Source organism: Orbicella franksi, chromosome 14, assembly GCF_964199315.1.
Source record: "Orbicella franksi chromosome 14, jaOrbFran1.1, whole genome shotgun sequence".
NCBI classification, from domain to species: Eukaryota; Metazoa; Cnidaria; class Anthozoa; order Scleractinia; family Merulinidae; genus Orbicella; species Orbicella franksi.
The window spans coordinates 1256032-1278012 of NC_138158.1; the positions used below are offsets into that span (position 1 = coordinate 1256032).

General features: G+C 37.6%; 3 protein-coding genes and 1 long non-coding RNA gene across 4 annotated transcripts; 2 read left to right on the forward strand and 2 right to left on the reverse strand.

Moving 5' to 3' along the window:
• Positions 1 to 59: 59 nt before the first annotated feature.
• On the reverse strand, positions 60 to 2668 carry LOC145468341 (gamma-glutamylcyclotransferase-like). Its single transcript, XM_081452043.1, has 3 exons — positions 2595 to 2668; positions 2243 to 2272; positions 60 to 1884 (listed from the first exon to the last, which is right to left on the reverse strand). Exon 3 carries the CDS (start codon positions 1603 to 1605, stop codon positions 1144 to 1146), a length of 462 nt encoding a protein of 153 aa, XP_081308169.1. The 5' UTR covers positions 1606 to 1884; positions 2243 to 2272; positions 2595 to 2668; the 3' UTR covers positions 60 to 1143.
• On the forward strand, positions 2651 to 5533 carry LOC145468343 (uncharacterized). The gene is made up of 2 exons (XR_014042179.1): positions 2651 to 2834; positions 5434 to 5533. It is a non-coding gene; the product is annotated as an uncharacterized LOC145468343 (long non-coding RNA).
• Positions 4221 to 5530, reverse strand: LOC145468342 (uncharacterized). Its single transcript, XM_081452044.1, has 2 exons — positions 5315 to 5530; positions 4221 to 5226 (listed from the first exon to the last, which is right to left on the reverse strand). The coding sequence occupies exons 1-2, from the start codon at positions 5528 to 5530 to the stop codon at positions 5062 to 5064; spliced, it is 381 nt and encodes a 126-aa protein (XP_081308170.1). The 3' UTR covers positions 4221 to 5061.
• An 11834-nt stretch (positions 5534 to 17367) lies between the features above and the next one.
• On the forward strand, positions 17368 to 21593 carry LOC145468237 (uncharacterized). The gene is made up of 4 exons (XM_081451907.1): positions 17368 to 17637; positions 18210 to 18498; positions 19326 to 19461; positions 20711 to 21593. The coding sequence occupies exons 1-4, from the start codon at positions 17407 to 17409 to the stop codon at positions 20835 to 20837; spliced, it is 783 nt and encodes a 260-aa protein (XP_081308033.1). The 5' UTR covers positions 17368 to 17406; the 3' UTR covers positions 20838 to 21593.
• The last annotated feature ends 388 nt before the right edge of the window (positions 21594 to 21981 follow it).

A 21981-nucleotide genomic window follows, 5' to 3' on the forward strand; every position in this document is an offset into this window, starting at 1 on the left:
GTTCACTTAATGCGTTTTGAAGGCAATGACAGAGGTAATCAAACAGTCAAGATCGAACTTAAAAACATCAATTTTTCCCAGAACGTTCAGCTCAAAATGTATTTTCAGCAGACAGCAACTTTATGTTATGCAGGCAGAATAATCTGTAGCTAAATGAATACCTGATATCAATTTCTGCGATGCTAACATGCCATGGATCATATTTAATAGAGGAGAATGGTTACGAATTCAGGCAAACATCAAAGGAGCAAGCAAAGATGCCAAGATTTATGTTGGAAGGTCCACGACCGTGCACAATCTTTTGTTTTGCGTTCATACACTATGCATAAGTTATGTAATCAAAACGTTTCTATCGGTTAGTTCCTCGGTCAGTAGTAAACAACTATTGTATTTTGTGCACGGTCAAGGCCAAAAAAGAGAACAAAAGCATACAACAAAGAACTTTGTCGAGTTTCATAACCATTCCCCTCTATTAACTATGCATGGATAAAAGGCTTACTGTAAAAATTCATCGGTAACTACATTTTTATAAACTTTGTTACAGGGTAACAAAAAATACCCTGGAGACCCACGGATGATTCAAATCACAACAGCGAGCCGTACCTCTAGTGGAGTCTCTAGTAACCAGGGTATTGTTTTAAACAAACACCAAAGAACTTGAGCTTGAAGCGATTTAGTCAGACTGGAATATAAATGAGATTAATTTGAGTCTTCCGGTACAAATGAGGTTCGAGTTATCGAGGGTAAAATTTTATAGAGAAGTACCTGAAGGGAAGAAAGAATAACTTCGAGTTATCAAAGGTTCGAGTTACTGAGGGTAAAATTACACTAAATATGTAACGCAAATTCAAGGGAAATCAGTTTTACTTCGAGTGAGCGGGAATTTCGAGTTACCGAGGGTTCGAGTTAACGGGATTCAACTTTATTTAGATCTTGAAATAAAGTAGTGAGTAATACTTGATCGTGAACGTTACGCAACACTTGTCACGCTAACTAAAAGCCTCTTGACAGAAATTTTTACTCAAAATTAAACCACGATCGACTAGAAGTACACTCTACATGAGGCATTAACGCAGTCTGAACGACCATAAAGGCCCGGGCATAAAGGCCGCTTTCAAATTCGTTGCGAAGTTCTTGTTTAATTCAGTCTTGACAGACTTGTTTAAAAGATTCAAGAAATGCATAATAATCCTCTGGTAAGACATCTTTACCAGCCAAACAATGATCCAAATAATCTCTGCGTGGTACTAATCCTTCCTGACGAAACTCTTCAGTGACGATGTACGTTGTCGCTTCAACTGTTTCTCCGTCTAAAGCCTCAACTGTAACTTTTTCTCGACGATAACAACCACGTGCAACCATTTCAAAGACATCTAACTTATCGAGGCCCCCATCCTCGAGACTATACAATGCTCCAAAGACAGCTGAGCCCTTTTCAGGCGTTATGTTTCCTCCGCCGCCGCCATTGGGTCCTCTAAACGAAAAACTCATCTTGTAGTCAGGCAGTTTCGCCCCGATTCGAGCGGTGAAGAAGGCCTTTCGCTGTCGCATTCTCTCTGGGTTCATGTTCGATCCGAACGCAAAGTACATCTCTTTGGCTGCCATATCTTCGATGAAATTTCTCAGCGATGGATTACAAATTATAGCTGATAATTTTTGTAGAAAGAGGTTGTTTCAAACCAACTGCAAAATAATTCCGCGAAAATAACTAGACTTTTCTCGTGACAACGGCGTCAGTGAAAAAACTGGAACACCATGGCCTTACCACTTCCGTTTGAGGAACTGGAGACAACTCATTACCAGGGTCTTCTCTTCCTTTTCTTTTCTGCACAGGACTGGTGACTTGGGTACTTCTTTCTCCATAGGGTTGGAGTGGAGTTTACCCTAACATGACAGTTATAAGTCTAATAAGACTAATAACCTACTACAGGGGCAATTTGAGTGTGTTGAAACCTTTTTCAACATTACGTAACCGATAGCAAGTTTAGGCGACTTTAGGAGAGTGGAGAGGACTTAAAATGATTGGCTCCTGTAACTGTCCGATTACAGGTGTCCGATTACAGCCAACTGTCCGATTACACTGTCCGACTGTAAAACAGGAACATTCCTAGCTGACCAAGTAGAGCAAGCAAGTAAGAACTGAGCGACCAAAACTAGGGGAATAAAACTGTTTTTTAAGCGAGAGCTAACTTTTGATCGTTTTAAAGGAGGCAGTAGCCAAGGTCACGTAGAAAAGACATACATGTTTACAGCTGAAACCTATTTTTGGAAGCTAGCGGGTCCAAGTCACGAGGAATGAGCCCAAAAAGACAAGGAACAGACATGCACGAATTAGCAGAAATCTCACAATAATAATAATGATAATGATGATAATGATAATGATGATACAACTTTATTCATAAAATTATCAAACACACACTATTAACTTTCTCTTGCTGTTTTTCATAAAAGTACAATGTATTTCAATAATCTCTAATTCCATTCAATAATAATAATAATAATAATAATAATAATAATAATAATAATAATAATAATAATAATAATAACATAGTTTTGCTGGCGCCAAAATATGACATCATCAGCACGCCTCCTACCTGCCCCCAAGTTGAACCAATAAAAATCTTCTAGCTGTACTGTGTAGTTGTTCAATATGGCGGACGAACTGGACTTGTCGTCCTCAGAACTTTCCGATACAAGTTCCTCTTTTCTTGATTCTTCTTTGGAACCAAGTGTTTCGGAAAGGGAAGCTGAGGATAGTGACGAAGAAACAGCTGAGTTGGAATGCAAAAGTTCTGATAGTCAACGGAGAAAAACACTAAAGGCAAAAACTAAAGGTAAGAGTGAGCTTGCTTCCAAAACAAAATCGCTAAATAAGCAGCAAATGGGAGAATTATCATTGTGAGTTTTTTCTGACGAAGAGGCTAAGAATGTGGAAAGCGAATTACGGGAACGACTTTTGAAATCGCCCAGAGTGAAAGCTTTCAAAGAGCGCTGGAAAATCGCTTTGCATTTTGCAAGTGGAGAACAACAAGAGAATTTCATAAAGTTCATCATATAAACTATTTCCATCACATATTGCATTTGTGAAACATTCTGTCCAGATTTGAGATAGTTTGCCCCAAAAGAACGAGATATCAAGGTTGTTTTTCAGACAGTATGCTCCAAACTGAACTGCGATTAAGGCACACGCATTGCTTCCCTGTCTTCCCCCTAAGGTTGATTGGGAGACCTCCAGTGGAAATTTAAACTGACATTGGAACTCATATGAATGGCTTTGGCCTGTATAACATGTCCTCCATCTAAGTCTAAAGTTACACCACGGTATCCCATTTCTGAGTATCTGTTTGCAACCATTTCTCCCTTTCTGTAAATGAACCTGCCAAGAGCAGGTCCATAGCTTAGAGCTGAAAGATTGCCACCACTTGTATGCTTAAGAATTAGCTCTTATTAACCGGGCTGGAGGTCTGTATGGGAGAATCTTGACCGAGGTCGTGAGTACAGACCGAACGTAGTGAGGTCTGTTCACAAGACTGAGGTCAAGATTCTCCCATACAGACCAACTTAGCTTGGTTAATGAGATGTTTATTATATGGCAAAGAAAAAAACTTTAATTTGTTTAATGTAACTGGTTTGCTGACATTTTGCTTGCGAATGGCGATGAACTCAACTTAAACCTCCCAAAATTTGCTCGTTCTCTTTACTTTTTTTTTGTATTCAGGCTTTTTGGCACTTCCATAAATGATTGAGAAGAAAATAAAAGAAAATAGTGAACATTTTTGTATTTTAGTTTGCTACTTTTTCAACACAAAATGAAACTGGTCTAGGTGCCGGTCTAGATGGGAAAATCTAGACTGCAGTCAATAGCGATTTCAACCAATCAAATCGTGAATTCGATAATTCCCAGTCCTTGTGAGACACAGCCATATAATAACACTAAATACGGACTCTAAAGCACTCCCATCAATTCTCAGTGGACTAATAAAATACTTCCCATCAGGAGATACATGACAAAAAAAACATTCACAAAATGCCAGGAAACCGTAGACAACAATCCTCAGAAGGTCCCACATCTGGAAAATGGAACAAAATGCCAGTTAGCAATAATAACCAGCTAAATTTAATTTTAATTGCAGTTCCATAGTGTAAGATGATCATGCAGCCTCCCCCCCCCCCCTTTCCTTAGCACAATAGGGAAATACGCTGGGACTGATGAATATACAAATGTTACACTGGTTAAGAAAAGCTATTAAAAATCTTGATAGTCTTTAAACTGCTAGGTTTGCTAGAAAACTGTAATTTGTCTGTTAAGTCATTGTGTTTACATGAGAAACAAGAAATGGAACTTCTTCATGTTCATTTAGAGTTAAATCTTGTTACGCTGGCAAAAAACACAAGTGGAACAGTGGAAAGCATGCTTGAAATGATTTCTTTGCATGAGAAAAAAAAGGAAACAAAAGGACAATTCATCCGAGTTCTCCTTCCAGTAATTGCACTGAATGACATACAGTACGGAGGGTGTAGGGTCATGATTTTACAAATGTTAATTTACTGACCTGCTAAGCAAGGAATTTCTTTTGCCTTGATGTGATACATGGTACAAAGCAATCAACATTAAATGACCAAATTATATTATCACATTCAACTCTTAAGACTGAAGTTTATAAGTAATAAATTTATAACTTATAGAAACTTGACTGGCACATGCAAAGTAAGGATTTGTAGTACAAGCACTAACATCGTAGGTTGAAGCTGCTGATGCAAAGGGTGTTACTAGCTAGTTAAAGACTTTTAATAATGGGTGACTATAAATTCTTATATTTTCTTCCTGCTTTTTTGGGAATTGATGTAATCAATATTTTAGTTTAGCAGGTCTGGACATGCCAAATAGTTCTTAGCAATTTAAAAGCCATTGGGGTGCAGGAAGTATTCATGAACAAAAGAAATTTCAGTACCATGTTAAGTTTTAAATATATGTACATCCTTGTTACATTACATGTAATTTGTAAAAAGATTGATATGTACCTGTCTGAGAATGTGTGCTGAACCATCCTTCAAAGTACTTCACCCATGTCTGATATTGGCCAGGACAGGGCTCCACCGATTGTTTACTCTACGATGACTTAGCAATCCTTTTTCAAAAACAAGATTACAAGCCTCTAAATATTTGGCTACTTCTTTTTCTGATTGTCCTTCAATGTCCATAATGGCAGCAATCATAAATCGTTGCTTCAAAAGCAATAAAATAGAAAGCTACAGTCTGTATGCTGTTTTTTTTTTTCTGTTTAAGTGAATCGAGAATCAAGATTAATGATACCTGCATAATCTTTGCAGGCCTGACATTGAGGCATGTCCGATTGTCTCTATAGACGTAAGCATATTTCAGTCCAGGCACTTTTTGACCCATTCCCATTTCTGTTTTTTCCATTTCCTCAGTGAACACCCTTTGAATGGTTTCCCAGCCAAAAACTGTTCCATCCAGAGTGATTGACCTGGAGCCACTAGGCCTGGAGCTGTAAAGTGCTGCAATCATGTTCTGTAACTAGAAATAAATGTAAAAGTTTTAAAGTTTGTTAATATCCTTATTAGTTAGTGACATAATGTATGCTGTGTACCTTCAGGTTGGGTCCAAGTCAGGACTGCAATTACACCTACACTGTAAATAAATTAATTTGTATAATTTGACTGGTTAATCAAGGCAATTATATTGTATTCTTGTTAACTTTAATCTAATTCTATTCTTTATTTTCATATTTTGATCTTTATTTATAGTTATATTTGAGGAAAAATTAATGACCAAAGCTGGTAGTAAATAGCTGGCTTAACATGCAAATTACCTATTACAAATATCAACTAATTATAGGTTTTAATTTTTTTTAGCATATTGTCTACTACAGCTGTACATACACGACAACAACAAAATAATTATATAACAAATAATTATTCAACAACCTGATGAGAATATCATGAGAAAAATTGGTCTGCCTGTAGAATCCTCTGGATTAGGAAAGGAGACATCCAAGAAATATTTGTCATGCAAACTGTCAGCTACCTCAGTCACTGGAAACTGAGTTCTCCCATGGCCAGTTAGCATCTTTAACACAGTCAGGTTAGATGATGCTCCATTGCATTGGATGATTGCCACCTTAAATCTGTAAATGCTTTTAGGCAAAGCATGACAAACTCTGTAAGAGTACTTGAAGCTATGGATTTCTCAATTGGAAAGTAGCTGGGTCCAACTAGATCATATGCTGACGTTTCATGTATGTCCCTCTATAGAAACTGCATAATGTAGCTGGCTTTCTGTGCACCAAATTGCACTGTAAACATCATGCAGCACTTTCAATTCATTTTGTGGAATAGCAAATCCAGTTGTCCCTCCACCTTTCAAATTCCAGGCAACCTTCATCTGCACTTGTAAATTATGATATTTTATTACCATGAACATTTTGGTGGTACATTACACCTGGTGAAACAATTCATGTGTTGCTCTAAAAGATGTTCACAAGCACTAAACTATTATACAGTCAGTATACAGATTAGTCATTTCAGATAATAGTAATAATAGGGTAATGGTATTTGGAAAAAACAAAGGCAAACTACTAGACCCCAAAAGGCCCTGTTAGGTTAAAACCAAACCTATAAAAATTTCCAAGAGCTTACAACTTTATCTGAATAGTTTGTCCCTTTTTCTTAGCATTGAAACGTAAATATTAAAATTGAAAAAACGAGAGTTCCCTGCAGCTTTTGCATCCACTTTCTGTTTTCACCTTTCAATCCTTGTCACGTGCAAGCTGTTTGCCTATGTAAAGTTTTTTTGTGTGTGTCTGTGTCAATAATAACAATAACAATAACAATAACAACAACAAGAATAATTATAATCATTATCATTATCATTATTATTATTATTATTATTATTATTATTATTGACAGAACCATGGATCATTATTTTTGTAAAGCCCCTTAACCCTTAAATAGCCCTTTCCAAAATCTTTCAACCCCAAAAAGTCACCTCAAATCTTCTCCTCCTTCAAAAGTTCTCAGATTGCAAGTTACACACTCCAAAAAAGGCCACTGGAGAATCATTTTGAACAGAAACTTACCTAAGATCAAATTAAAGCACTTTGTCCTCTAAATTACAATAAATCCTACCTACTCTTACGGTAAGCGGTAACCACCTATTCCCCTCTTGCCAGTCACTGAAAAAATGTTACATACAGTATCCAAACGCAGTGTTCCTGATCCACTGCTGTGATAATCATAAAGCTAAATGCACCATAATTACCACTAATACTTAAGAGTAACTACTGTAATGGGGGACCATCCAATCAATGAAAACCAATCACAGGATGGAATTATGTGAAAAATAAATTCAATTAACTTCAAAATCTATTTTTACGATAATTACTGCAGAAATTATTGCACGCTCTTTGCTAATTTTCATTGTCAATAAGTGGACAGACACATGAATTTACAATTTATGCGATGCAGCAACAAGCTAGAGTAGACAATTTGGCAAATTGATATTGTGAAAACAAATTGATGTAAGTTTTTCATGCGTCTGTCCTGTTATTGACAACGAATTTCGTCATAACATTGTCAAAGTCAGTCTGCGGATCCACTCGGCTACTCGCCTTGTGGATCCACAGCTAGTTTGAAAATGTTATGAGAAAATTCATGATCAATAACAGGACAGACGCATGAAAAACTATGTCAATTTGTTAAATTTTGCATTAGAGTTATTAAATTTTGTTTGATCAACAGGTGATGAAATAAATAAGAGCCACTGGAACACTTTTCCGTTCCCTTTCACACACAAGACCAGTACCACAGGGGTGTCAAATGCCCTGTGGTTATCTCGGGGTAGTATTAAACGTTCTCAGTCTCTCAGGCAGTGACTAATTTCAAATACACCTGCCCCAAGACTAAAATATGAGCAAAAGCCTGTTTAATGCCGGCTTGGGACGGTGGGAGGGATGGGCACTGATGGAATTGACCGATGCATAATGGCTCTACATAAGGTTACACCACATATTTACAGATTTACATTATATGATCTGCTTAACCATGGATAGAAGTCCCTTCTACTATCCATAGCTTAACTCACCATTTTTGAGTTGGTTTCTGAGGAAGGATTCCTTGTCCTTGTTCCACAACTCTCTTAAACAGTCACCAGCTGTCACTCCCTTCTAAGTGACCTTGTTCCTTTCCTTGGTAGTGTTACTTGCTTCCTTCTGTCCGTTCGCTGAACCTTCAATAGCTTCTATTAAAGCGCACAACTCCTCCGACTAGCTTTCTGGTAATTCAACTTTCGTCTTGTTGTAGAGCTCTTTGACACGTTTGTGAAGACGCGAACGCTGAAGCCGTTGGTTTTCAAAGAGGCCTTTTTTATTTGTGAGTGACAAAAAGTTTAACGGATAGTTGCTGGACGGTCGTTTTCGTTTGAACTTCTTGGACCCATCGACTTTTCTCTTGTTCTGGAGTGCTCTTTCAACAAAGGGCAATCAAGCATTCCCCACATATTCTCTCTTTCTCAGTACTTATGCCAGGAGCGTTCGCATCTCTCCGATTTCGAGACTGAGCGGGGGGGGGGGGGGGGGGGGCGGACGTGCCATAGCTTGCAGTTTTTAGACTTAAGTCTTAAAAAGGTCGTTAACAAACCTCACAGGCTTGGGTAGATAGCCTAATTCGACTTCTACATTCGCTAAAGTTGACCGTAATCCAGGGCAGAAAGTATGCCTGCATATAAGATACCGGTTGGCCAAATCTTTAAGTTCTTTCTCGCAGGCACAACCACTCAAGCTGCCTGATTTTAGTACAGCTTGTTCTACTACAGGACACGGTAAGTGTCACTCACAATTGGCATAAACTATAAGCTGTGCAGCTCTAAAAGGACCAGTTTCTGGGCGATAGCAGAGGCCTGTAAAGCAACGAATAGCAAGGGCGAAGAATGGCATTTGGTTAGAATGTTGAAATGGTGCAGCGTGGTCATCATCCAAGATTAAAATTTCGGTACTAAAACCAGCGCAACCCAGAATTGACGCCCAACTTTTCACCAAATGCTCTTCGTTTCTTCTCCTTTGCTGGTCAAGCTCATTGGCAACTAAATCTCGATTGACCTTCTCAAAACTGACATCAAAACTGTACGGACTGACTTTGGAGAGAGAGGCTCGACGCCCTCTTTATCGCTTTGTTCGCTGCTTTTAGGCGAAGGACAGGACTTCATCATAATCAGTTTCCCATAAATATTCTCTAAGCTTTTTTTTTTCCGCTTTTCAACTTAACTTTTTTTTTTTTACAATAAGACATAGCTACGTATGATAGTCGGACTTCTCGAATCAAAGCAAAATAAGCATTGTACAACTAAGCTGATATAAACCAAAACGATCAAGTCTGCAAGTAATGAGCGAGAGGTCTTGTTGAATCATGGGAACATTAAACTTACGCATTTTAATAACTTGACGTTTCGTATGCTACGCAACATACATTTTCAAAAGTGGAATAGAGACCGTTACAATTTTTGAAAACTATATATGAAATGTAAATAAGGGGTCTGGAAACGAGATTAAGAAACACCTGTTTCTTAACAGTAAAACAATAAAAGCATAAGCTTATTAATAAAGTATCAGCTTCTCACTGCTGAGTTTACATTAAAAGCCGGCTTAAGAATGGTTGACAACGCTGAATTACAATGTGCAACAGGCTTTTCCGGTTTAACTGTTTTTCCACCTGTCCACGGTCAATGCAATATGCGCGCCAACAGGTATCTGACTCAGCGGAGCTAAACTCAAAATTATCTTGCTTAGTGATCCCTGTGATACTTCGAGAATCATCGGGTATTTCAGTGTTGGCGTTAAGAGCCAGAGACCACTTAATCTTCCACGGCATACAGATATTCGAAATTTCCGGGAGTACCCCCCCCCCCTCCCAGACTGTAGCTACAACTAAAAGCCATTCAAGAACAAGAAATAATTGCTCCTGGATAGGGAAGCTTTAAAAAGCGCATTTCAATCTACTGTCACTACTTTAAACTTGCAATTGCGAAATGTTGAACATTTGCGCGAAAGCAGTGAAAGCGTGACTGGGCTGCTCGTACGGTTGTGTGACAACTTTTACTGAGTCTCGAATATCAGCCACGCAGCATGGTTGCCGATATAATAAAAACAGATTCATGAGGCCCCTGATTCTTACAGCAGAAAGCTTGGTCTCTGTAAGGCAATGTGGAGTGGTATTGAGGGGAATCGACGGCTTTTAGGTATGTTTTCTGCAACATTTTCGGATTAAATTAGTCGTATTAATATTTCGTTTATTTGTTTCGGGTCAGATCGTTTCACTTCTTGTTTCCAATTTATATAGGCGAAATTTACTTCGAACTTGCCACTACACTTTTAAACTTGCACTTTTGATGACCTCGGTTTGATTTTGTTGTTGTACCGGTGATACATTGCCGAATTAACCTCTCGACTTCTTGAACTTGAACGGAGATCGGCTGTTTAGCAATTAGAATAAGGGCGCGATTTTGATTTGCCTCAAGATATTTCAACTCGATTAATTTACAGTCCTTTAACGTCCTTAATGCTAAACAGCATTCCAAGTTGACCCATTGTTGTGTCTTAACGAACTTAAAGCGTTTTGGTGAATCGAAAACATCGAGGTTCCAGGAAACCTCTGTGCGTTTGGTATGAGAACCATTCACAGTGTTGTTTACATTAAGGAAATACACGCGATGACAAACTAGACATGACGGCGGACAGGAAATTAAACAAAGTTAACGCGCAATGGTTCGAAAACGTCTAAAAACAGTTTTTATGCAGTGGACATTATGTTTCTACTGATAGCAGTGAATTGACGGGATTCTAATTAATGATAACCTTTTACTTTCGCTTTTGACATTGATTTGTCTATTGTTCTTGTATAATTGTTGTGTTATTTGCGCCCAACACATTGACATAGATTTTCGTTTTTCTCAAAGGGAAATACTGCGAGTTCGAGCATGAAACTTGGCATGGTATATGTTTAATAATGATATTTTAAGGCTGTAAAGTAAAATAATCGGAAAGTGAGGTACCAGATGCATTTTTATGCTGTTAAACATGACCTATATTTTGCCGTTATTTTTCACACGCTTCATAGGTGTTTTTAAAATGGTTTGGAAAACCACTATATCAACATATCTGAGATTAGTTTAAAACGAGGAATAAATTAGAGTAGTTGTTCCACATTTGTGTGAAGTTTGAAGTCAATTTAATTTATTTTAAGACTTTAGCAGCGCTTCGTCCTCGCACCTTATTTCGGTCATTTTATTACACCAAAAACCGCACTTTGACCGCGCTTTCAAAGTTTCGCGAATTTCTGAAAAATAAAAATTCGCTGGAACCTTATAATATGATTTTTAGAATTAGGTCACCGAAGGGTATCTTTGGGCAAAATATGAGCGATTTGCCAAATGGGTCGTTGACCGGCGTTTCTCGATCCTAACAGTCAGCCTTTCTTAAGTTCTTGGATAAGCAAAGTTTCTTTAATTTTACAATGATAATCTGTTTTACCAGAAGCTAGAATATCAAAATGATCCCACTTGATGTTGTGACCTGTGGCTTTTATATGGTCGGCAATGGCTGATGTGGGGTCATTCTTAGTGAGAGCTCTGAAATGTTCCGTTTTCCTATCATGCTTATCCAAGAACTTAAGCCGGCTCTTAATGTAAACGTCAGCAGTGAGAAGCTGATACTTTATTAATAAGCTTAGGCTTTTATTGTTTTACTGTTAAGAAACAGACGTTTCTTAATCTCGTTTCCAGACCCCTTATTTAAATTTCATATATAGTTTTCAAAAATTGTAACGGCCTTTATTCCACTTTTGAAAATGTGTGTTGCGTAGCATACGAAACGTCAAGTTATTAAAATGCGTAAGTTTAATATGTTTATCACCGCTATTTGTGTTTTATTCCTCGTTAAACTACGATGGCCCAAGAACAAAAACCTTTATGGGAACATTACAGGGGAAAACTGTAAAAGGGAAGAACAACTAAAATAGGAAAGAGAGGAATGGCGGCACATCGAGGCAAATCAGCAAAGAGACGTCAAAAGAGCAAAGAGACGTCAGAGACGTCTCAAATTAAAGATACACGCTTTTATATCGGTCAGCAGAAACCAGGCTTAATGCGGACATGATTAGAAAACAGTTTCTAAAAATAGCTCAAGGTGTGAAAAAGCCGTAGCACCGGCCCAATTAGGAGATGAAGGCTCCTCGTGATGTGCTCCTGAAACAAATCATTCCGATTTTCAGCTCTTCTCAATTTCATCGCTTTCTGTAAACTATGTTTGGCCTCCTCGTTTAATGACTTTATTAGAATTTTTATAGAATTGTTATATACTTTTGTGCTGTAAATAATTATCCGGCGTAAAGTTTTACTGAAGAATAAAATTTTATAATATATATTTATAGTAATGGTAATGATAATAATAACAATGTATTTCTATAGCGCCTTTTCTCAACGATTCAAGGGCGCTTATAACATATTGTTTAACCTAATTAAGAAAAAGTACTGAATATCGAAAAAGCGAAAAGAAAGCAATTAAATTAATTACAAGAATATATCATAAAAAGGTAAAAAATCTGAAAGATCGAGTTTTCAAGTTAGAAAATACTTTTCGCACTTGGGTCATAGTGCACAAAAGGCTCAAAGGTCCACTCTCTCGTTATAATTGGACTTTTTCATTTATTCCCGTAAAAGTGTAGCACATTGCAGTGTTTATTATGTGAATAAGTTGTTCAAACGTCCAGCAGATTTTCGCTTGGCGCCCTATTCTCAGAATTATCAGTACCAGCGAACAGTGGGCGACAAATTTATCAGTAGGGGTAGATGCCTCGAACCATTACGTTAAACGTCATAAGCGTTGCTTTGAAATAAAAAGCTTGTCTTTCGAAAAAAAGCAAGAGGTTTGCTGAAAATGGGTTTGGGAAGCAGTATTAACCTGCCATCTTTTTAGACAAGCTTTGGTTAATTCTGTCGGCCTCCCGGCTGATTGGTTTCTCGCTTGTGTCACTGATAAGTTTGGTTCACTTTGGCTTGTAAGAGCTGGTAATGCGATGTTTTAACCCAAACTCTATACTCGAACTGGAAATCATGTAATGGACGACAATCCCGCGTCCACCCCTGGCTGCATCGACTGCAACCGTTTCAGTTTCATCATTATTATTTGTGCCGATAACTGAACCCTGACCAAACGAAATTCTCTCTAACTATAACTCAATAACAATCAGTTCGACAGTTCCAACCATTTGATAGATGCCAAACAAGAAAGAATGTCACAATGAACTTGAAAACCACCACTGACTTCATCTTCAAGCTGAAAAAGACCAAGTTACAATTAGGTTAAAAAATGTCTACATATATTTGCTGACTTTCAATTACGATCCAGGTTGAAAATGTACTAGGCGAATCAGTGTTCTAACTTTACTGAGGGTGCACAAGGTTAAGACTCTTTCTAAGCTCCTCCAGGCGGGAATTTTTTTTTTTTGATAGGTGACATAATCGTTTACAGGTTTTGCACAGTTAATGCTTGGCTAGGTTCGTGTCTTGTCACGCTGCCTGCTGCAAGACAAACTACTTAGTGAAGAGAGCAGAGTGAAGAGAGCAGTATGTTAGGGAAAGGTTGTTTACTTATTAAACATCGTCAAGTGAAAACACTTTAATTCAAATTGCTCTCAATTAAATAAATACGAAATTGTAGAAAAAATTGTTTTTCCTGTTCCAAGCGGTTCAAATTAAAAATTTCCGATTTGAACGTTCCCTGATCGTGGCTCATATAAATGTAAATATTTAGTACGCGTGACATAAGCAGGTAGTTGCCTTCTTGGCAGGTCAATAAGACTTCGCCTATGGTTAACGCAAGAATGGGTGTCAGACTAAGCAAGCCGTCAGTTAGTTGTTTCTATCAAACTAAACTGAAATGAAAAAAACACTTTCAAAAACATACGCTTTGATATACAAAACATTTTGAACAAACAACACTCTGTATCAATCGGTGCAGTTTATTCATATTAAATAAAAAATTCTTAATTGTGATGGTGGTTGGGATACCATGTCCTAACTTGGTATATATCTTACGATTTTACTCTCTCTCTACTTTCTCTTGACTTCTTTTTTCTCAGTTTAAAAATATTTCGCCGAGCATCTTGATTTTAGCTCTGTTCTCGGTGTTTGAAAATGTCATGAAGCATTATTTCGTGCCTGATATTGTACTTTCAAAATAACTAATTTTATAATCCATCAAATATTTTCGCTCGCGCGCGATTGGTCTAAACACGTCACATGACCGAATATTCCCTGAAACTGGGGAATATCCGAGGATATTCCCCAATTTTCAAAACTGCGCGCGTTGCGAAAAAGATTTGAAGAATAATAAACACAATAGCCTCCATTTTGGGCGAAAATATGCTCGGATATTTGTCCTTAGACATTATCTGTTCCTCGAAGCTCGCAGTTTTCCTCAAGCTACGCTCTCGGAAAACAGTTCACTTGTCGGAACAAATAATGTCCGCGGACAAATATCCGAGTATATTTTAGCGCCAAATGGAGGCTGTTGTTTATATATTGCAAATTGAGGATTCCAATTCCAAAGATATCCAGTGTCTTGAAAGCAATTTTAGCCTTGAAAAACTTCCTAGAGATGGAAACACCGACATTTAGAACTTACATCATCAAAGAAAGGACAAGAAACATACGACAGGGAACCGGAATGCGGGTCCTTTAAAATATTTCTGCCTGCTTCGTTTTGAAGGTTGAAGTTTGACCCTTAACTATCTCTTTTCTTGTCATATCATTAAAAATTAAGGGTCTGGGTGGTTTAATGTTTAGCAGTCACCTTATAATTGGTATTTTCTGTGAACTGGCATTAGTTTGTAGCAGCTTACCAGACACTCAGGAACACTTCACCAACGGAGGAACACGCAAAACAAATTGAGTTTTCTGCTTTTCAGCGTAAGGTATGTCCCAAGTTGATGCTTTCACATATTGATTTCATCTTGTTATTTCCTTTTTTCGGTATATATATTTACACTCCTTCCATTAAATCAAGTCACCTTTGGAAATGACATTATTTTACCTACCAAAGAACAAAATCAGGAAGAAGAATCAGCTTTAGGTAAAAAATCTATCGACAGACAGAAAGTTTTTAAAAGTGCTACAAGTACGAATTCACACGATTCATGCGAATAGATTATTTTCAGAAGCACGGTGAACATTTAAGAAACAATAAAAAATGGACAACGAACAGTTTGACATAATGTAAAAAAGTTGCTTAATTGGAAAAAGTTCTCGAAGTACGTGAACTTTCTTTCCTTGCAATTGTGGTCTTCAAGTAAAGCTTTTCGGCAGCAAGCTTTGAAATAAAATATTAGGTATCAAAACGGAGAGTCGAAGTGCCAAAATTCACAGAGCAAAATACCGTGATGAGTTCTACTATCGAAGATTCCGATCGCGATCCTGCTTAAACTTGCTAAAAGTTTTTTTTTTTAACGCTAAAAAGTAACCAAGAGGTAATTCAGTCTGAGTGAAACACTGGTCTTCGCAAACGGGCGCTGACTACAAGTCGCGACCAACAAAAAATTGTTTTCAATATATACTCCTTTTAAATTGTTTAATTATTCAGTACTAGGTTATATCTTTGTAGTTATATAGAATAGGTAGTTGTAGAAGTTTAAATAGATATTTGTAGACAGTGTTCTTAATCATATCATTTTCATTTTTCCGTTTCTTATTTTCTAAATAATACATACGTTCAACACTTCTCATTTTGCTTTAAGAAAAACTGCTATAATTTCCTCTTTTGTTAATTGTGGAAGTTTTTTTGTACTTATAACGCTACTTGTTCTAATCACTGAAAATTCTTTTTTTATGCCCGTAAAGCGATATTTTACTGCTGTTCAAGTTGTGTTATTTGTAGACATTTGCACCCCAAATGAAACAAATAATATTTGGATTTGACAAGTTGTCCTGTAAGGTCATTAACCACCTGCCATGTTTCTTGACACAGGACAGAGATGAAGATTGTCTTGACCGTTTTTGTGGGATGGGCAATGTTTCTAATGGGTTTGTCCTTTGATAACTTATTTGTTTTTGTAATTTCCCAAATAGAAAACAACAGCACCAAAGAAAATGCGGAGGAGAAAAATTAAGATCACGTCATAAAATCCAAATTGTTGTTAAATAATTTTGAAATTTGTGTTTTTCATTTGAAGCATTTTTATTTACAATTTTGTTTTGTTTTTTGTTTTTGGATTTTTTAGTTCAGAATAGTTATAGAAATATTTAGGACTTTTAATTGACTGGAGAGGGCTTTCAATGATGTGGAAAATTCTTAAGAATGCATTATCATTCCAACACCTATATTTTAGATCTGTGATACTTGTATTTCTTATTTTAGATTTTAATACTTCTTGTTTTATAGAGGACCTTCCTGAAAACCACGTATTTACGTGACGGGCGCTTCCTCTTTAAAGATTGTTTTTATTATTATTATTATTATTATTATTATTATTATTATTATTATTATTACCTTTAAGCCGCCATCTGATCCTTCAGGCTCTTTGTTGTGACATTTTTTCCATATGGGCGTATAAGTCAATTAATTTATTTGCTCATATTGTTGTTTAATACTATAACAATGTTTACAAATATTGTATATTCTTGTTTCACCTCGTATTTGATGATAACACTGCACTTGGATAATATCGATACAAAATTTTTAATACGAAAACGGTTCTTTTTGAAGGTGTAGCATCGTCCGACAAATATAATCCACTAACGGAAACAGGTCTGTTAGAGGGTAAGTTGTGATTTTATTGTATAGGTAAGATGATATAGTTTACTTGTACATCTTGTAATTTTATTGTAGACTTTGGTGTTTCACTTTCAATAGAGTGAAAAGTTCAATCAACGTCAATTTACAGGAATCTATTCTTCTACATATTTGCCATGTTTAAACGTTCGCGTTTTCGTTTCAGAATTCAAACTCTTTGACAGTATTTCCGGTTAGAAAAAAATGGTTTTTAATTAACTGAACGTTTCAAGCCCTTTTATCCCGTCTGGCTGTTCACGCTAGTACATCCAGAGAACCGACGTTAGCGCCGAGATTGCTATCCATGTCATCGTATCCAACACCCGTTGAAATAACATACCGATTACAACTAAAAACATGAATGCCTCAATTTATAAACACATAACTGATAATGAGTGAGAAAACTGGGACTGAAGTAGACCTTGTGAATACTAACTATATTTCCGAATAATGTCTAATTACAGACAGTCCTGTTTGCAACACAAAGGCGGATGTGATTCTTCTGATTCAAGACAGTCAAGGTATTTCCTCAGCGACAGTTGGGAAAATTAAAACCGTGGTAAAAAGAATGCTGACTCAACTAAGCAGTGAATCAATTGACTTCAACTTCGCTGTGGCAACGTACGCTACTTCGCGGCGAATAAGTTGTTTTGGAAACACCACAGAAACAATCAGTTACATAGACAACGAATATCAACACAGAGGAAAAGGCCTTAACCTGTTAAACGTTGCCTTGAGTGAAATGGTCATGAAAGCGTTTGACAAGCGTCCTGACGACAGAAAAACTGACACTGCAAAGGTGAGCTTTAACAAGATTAGATAAAGGGAAGAGAGTTAATCCCCCACATAAGCCTTATTCTCTCTTTCAGATGTGGTATCCACTCTTCCCGAGAAAAGCGTTACCACGCGGGTTGCGTAGATGTTTTCGTGATGAATAAATGTGCGTCATAAGACTGGCCATTTTTATTATTTTTATTTATTTATTTATTATTCTTATTCTTATTATTAATTTTATGATTTCTGAAGCCAGGGATGATCTAAACATAACTCAAGAAGGATTACTTTAGGAAAAGGTCCATATGGTTAAATTAACTCTTCTACATGATTTCAATTACGGCTATTTTCTGTTTTGGTTAAACTGTGTGGTCAACGAATTGAATTTATCTGCATTTTCTCCGTTTTTCATCAAAGTTGGTATCAGTACATATTAAAGAAACAGGATATTTGGGATAATATTATATATTTTTAAATATTGTTTCAAAAAAACAAAAAATCTTTAAGATAGCAGGTCTCAAATTCGAAACTCTGTTGTTCACAAAGTTGTTCCTGTTTTTTAACTTATTAAACAAGTCGTCTTCAATTCTCATCTAGGTTTTAGTCATATTCTCAGACGGGAACACGGTGGATGAGAATGGGGAGCTTATAGACACCAACATGCTTGAGAAAACAGTCAAAATGTGGAGAGTCGATAACAACATCAAAATAGCTGGTGTCCTTATTCCCAACGATGAGACCACGACTGCGTTTAGACTACGATTGCATCAGTTAAAAAGTATCACCTCTGAATTAGAAGACGCCATCAACGCTGATTTTTCTGGTAACCTTGACAGCATCGCAGATTTCCTTGCGTTGCGCGTGAAGCGATTGGTCGGTTGCCTTGGTAAGAATTTTTTTTTAATTCACACGGAACTCACTCTGCATACTTTGACAAAATCGCAGATAGGCTCCATTACCAGCCGCTAGATCGGAGATCTCCTAGCAATTAACGTAAAATGGTTGGCTTGCTAATATGGTAAGAATCTATCTTAATTGAGAGGGAACCCCATTACTCTGTATCTTTCTATCACTCGTTACGGAGTGGACATGCAAATTGTAACGGTCCTCTTGAGTAATCTCTTTTCCAGTACGAGAGGCGGAAGGGGTGAGTGGGAGCAAGATGGGGGAACCCCTTGGGAATGTGCCTCCCAGTTTTTCTTAGTTGGCCCAATGTGTCATTATGCAGTTCCTGGAAGTTTTTAAAGAATAGCATCTACGCTTGTATATATTTTTTTATGAAAACAAATGGAATGATTCAACAAGTGTTCGGTAAATACAGCCTCGTGGTCTTTCCTATTTGCCTTTGCTGGCCACCAGCCATTTCGTTCGCTGCAAAGCTATGCACAATTTAAGATTAAAACAAAGTATTAAATATATTCATACCTACACTATATACTTATTATACGAGATTACTCGGCTACCTGTTCCCCTCCCGTCCCCCGTTCCCTCTTAAACCGCTATGCCTGCTTTGTTCATATATCACCTTTACCAAACCGAGATCTTCTGAACGAATTTTTTTCCAAAGTAAATAAAACGTAACACCGTAGAACCGTATTTTGAAGCCAAAAATTTAAAAGGATAATTAATGAGAGGGCAAGACTAGTAACAAGTTGTTTATATCAAGATAAAAGATACGTTGATAAAACATACGTACCTTGTTTATTCCAATAGTTGAGTACACCGTCAAAGTTTATACCCCAGATGCACTTGCGTGGAGTTACAACATACTGACCGTAAGGATTGAAGGACAAGGGAACGCAGAAACTACAGAACATGTTTTGCACGAGACAACACAAGACACAGAAAAGTATGATATGTTCTTTTTTTGTCCAGCCAAGTTTAAGGTCTGGGGATATTGCCATACCTTTTCGTGGTTAATATTCGTGGCTTTCAGTCACTTAGTAATTTTCTTGTTTATCTATAGACTAGTGCTAAAATCATTATAGCAACGTTAAGGGTATAAAATTGTAAAAAAAAATTGCTTGCATTGACTTGCAGTAAAGAATTGATACACTTTAGGGATGGCCTCATAAAACATGATTCCGTACGAGAGTTCGATTAAGCTGTGTTCACATTAAAGCGGAAACATGATTAGTGTTAATACATTGTTCACATCAGATGTCGGTTTCAAGCACGTTTCATGCATGGCTGTATAATTTATGCTGTTTCATAGTACTCGCATAAATTTTTTACACTTCATTAAGTTTTGCCACAATGTTCTCCCAAATATTCTGCTTTCTACCCATCGCCGATAATTGCCGTTGTATTTCTTCATCGGCCCATATTTCAACTAGACATTTGGCCTCATAATAGCCCCGGTTTTGGTTCTTTGGGGCACTCGCCTCCTCTCCGCATCCATCCGCAAGTTTGAACGTGTTTGGTTTGATCATGATTGAAACTAGCTCGCGAAGTTGTTTTAATCATGCTCGGAATAATCATGTTTCGATCATGATTCGCGCAATGCACTGCCTGATGTGAACACTTTTCACAACGAAACATGTTTCATTTGCGATCAGACTAATCATGTTTCGGCCTAATGTGAACACAGCTATTTCAGGTATTTCGAATACTCACCCCTGTCAATTTTCTATGGGTTAGCTAGTTCTCACGGAATGCCGGGCGGTAAAATGTTTACAACTTTTGGCTGAGACCAAATTCCAGATAAGAGTAAGTGGACACTCGCTGCTACCAGCCTTTCCCTCAGATCACTATTTAGCCACCGCTTATCTCTCCGGAGAGGACTAATTTTTCCACGTACAGACAAAACCGGGTGGAACTCCTCAATTCTTAGGTGGGGATGTGCAGTGCGTTTGTTGAAACCCTTACCTTTAGTCAGACCAAAGCATGTGATTTTGTATTCCCTATCTCAGACCTGACCCAAAAATGGTTACCGTGTTTCAGCTCTGTATAATTTGGACCTGTTCAACAAAGAATGCCTTCAAATGAGATATGTGGAAGTTCCCTGAACTTCGTGCAGACAGAATAATTTTTTAGTTGAAATTTTAGAATAGCCATGACTTATTTGAGATCGATCGTCAATTGTGTTATTTTTTAAGCAACCTACACGTGATTGCATCAGAGTTCTATGATCTTGATGTGGGCACTGTGAAGAGGATTGACATAAAAGCAAGCAGGACCCGAGACAATGCTTCCTGCTGGTACCTAAACGAGGTACAGCAATAATATTTTCTGCAAAAGTTCTACATAAAGTTGCGCAGTTTTAGACCTGGTATTTCTAGCATAAGTAACATAAATAATGGGAAGCCTTCAACCAAAAGATACAGGTAAAGTCTGCATACGACCCAAGTGGCCCATCAGGGCGGAACTTTTCCCGGTTTCTGGACCATGAAGCGACTAAGAGAATTTCTACTCCCCCTTGGATGGGATGCTAGCCCATCGCAGGGTTTTCCCCAGCATTAAGTTCGCCGGTACTCATTTATACATCTGGGTGAGGAGAGGCACTGTGAGAGTAAAGTGACTTGCCTAAGAACAAGACGCAATGTCCCCGGTCAGGGTTAGAACCCGGACCGCTCAATCCGGAGACGAGCGCACTAACCATGAGGCCACCCCACCTCCCTGCCCTTAAACCAAAGCTTGTCATTAATGCTGCCTTCCCCGTATGCCTAACACAAGTCACTTTAGACTATTTGTGTTGTTTGTGTATCAGACCAAGGTTATTAAGGGAGGAGAAACGGTAACTGCATTCTTCAGACAAGTGATTCCACGATGGCCGAAAAAAGGCGTTTGGTATTCTGGTAAGTCCTAACGCAAATCTCTTGTAACAACTGGAAAATAGTTTGTGTTTCAAATTTCTAATGGCCATGTGTACACTTCCACCTAGATAGGTTTTACTATAATTTAACTGCGATGGAATCCCGATTTCTCGAAACCTCTATTTTTCGAACCTCCTGTTAACTCGGCCCAAAACTCATTCCCTACCCCCCCCCCCCTACCTCAGTCGAACATTGTAGCTTTTCCCTCGATCTCTCGAACAACCCTATTTTTTCAAAGCAGTTTTCTTTTCCATTGGAGGTTCGAAAAATCGGCATTCCACTATAGCAGTCGAAGCGGCTAAGCTCGACGATAACTGTGCGCTGGGCAGAAGGTGTTTTCCTTAATAGCGTAGGAAAAATCATTTCAAAGGAACCCAAAGGAGTACAAAAAGATGTATTGAGATAGAGTTACGGGTGATAAACTTACGAATTTGCACTGTGAAAATCTAACGAAAGATTGACACATTAAGACTAATACTGACATTTTGCTTACGAACAGCGATGAGCGGAACTTAAATCTGCCAAAGTTTGCTCGTCTTCTTTACGTTTTTTCT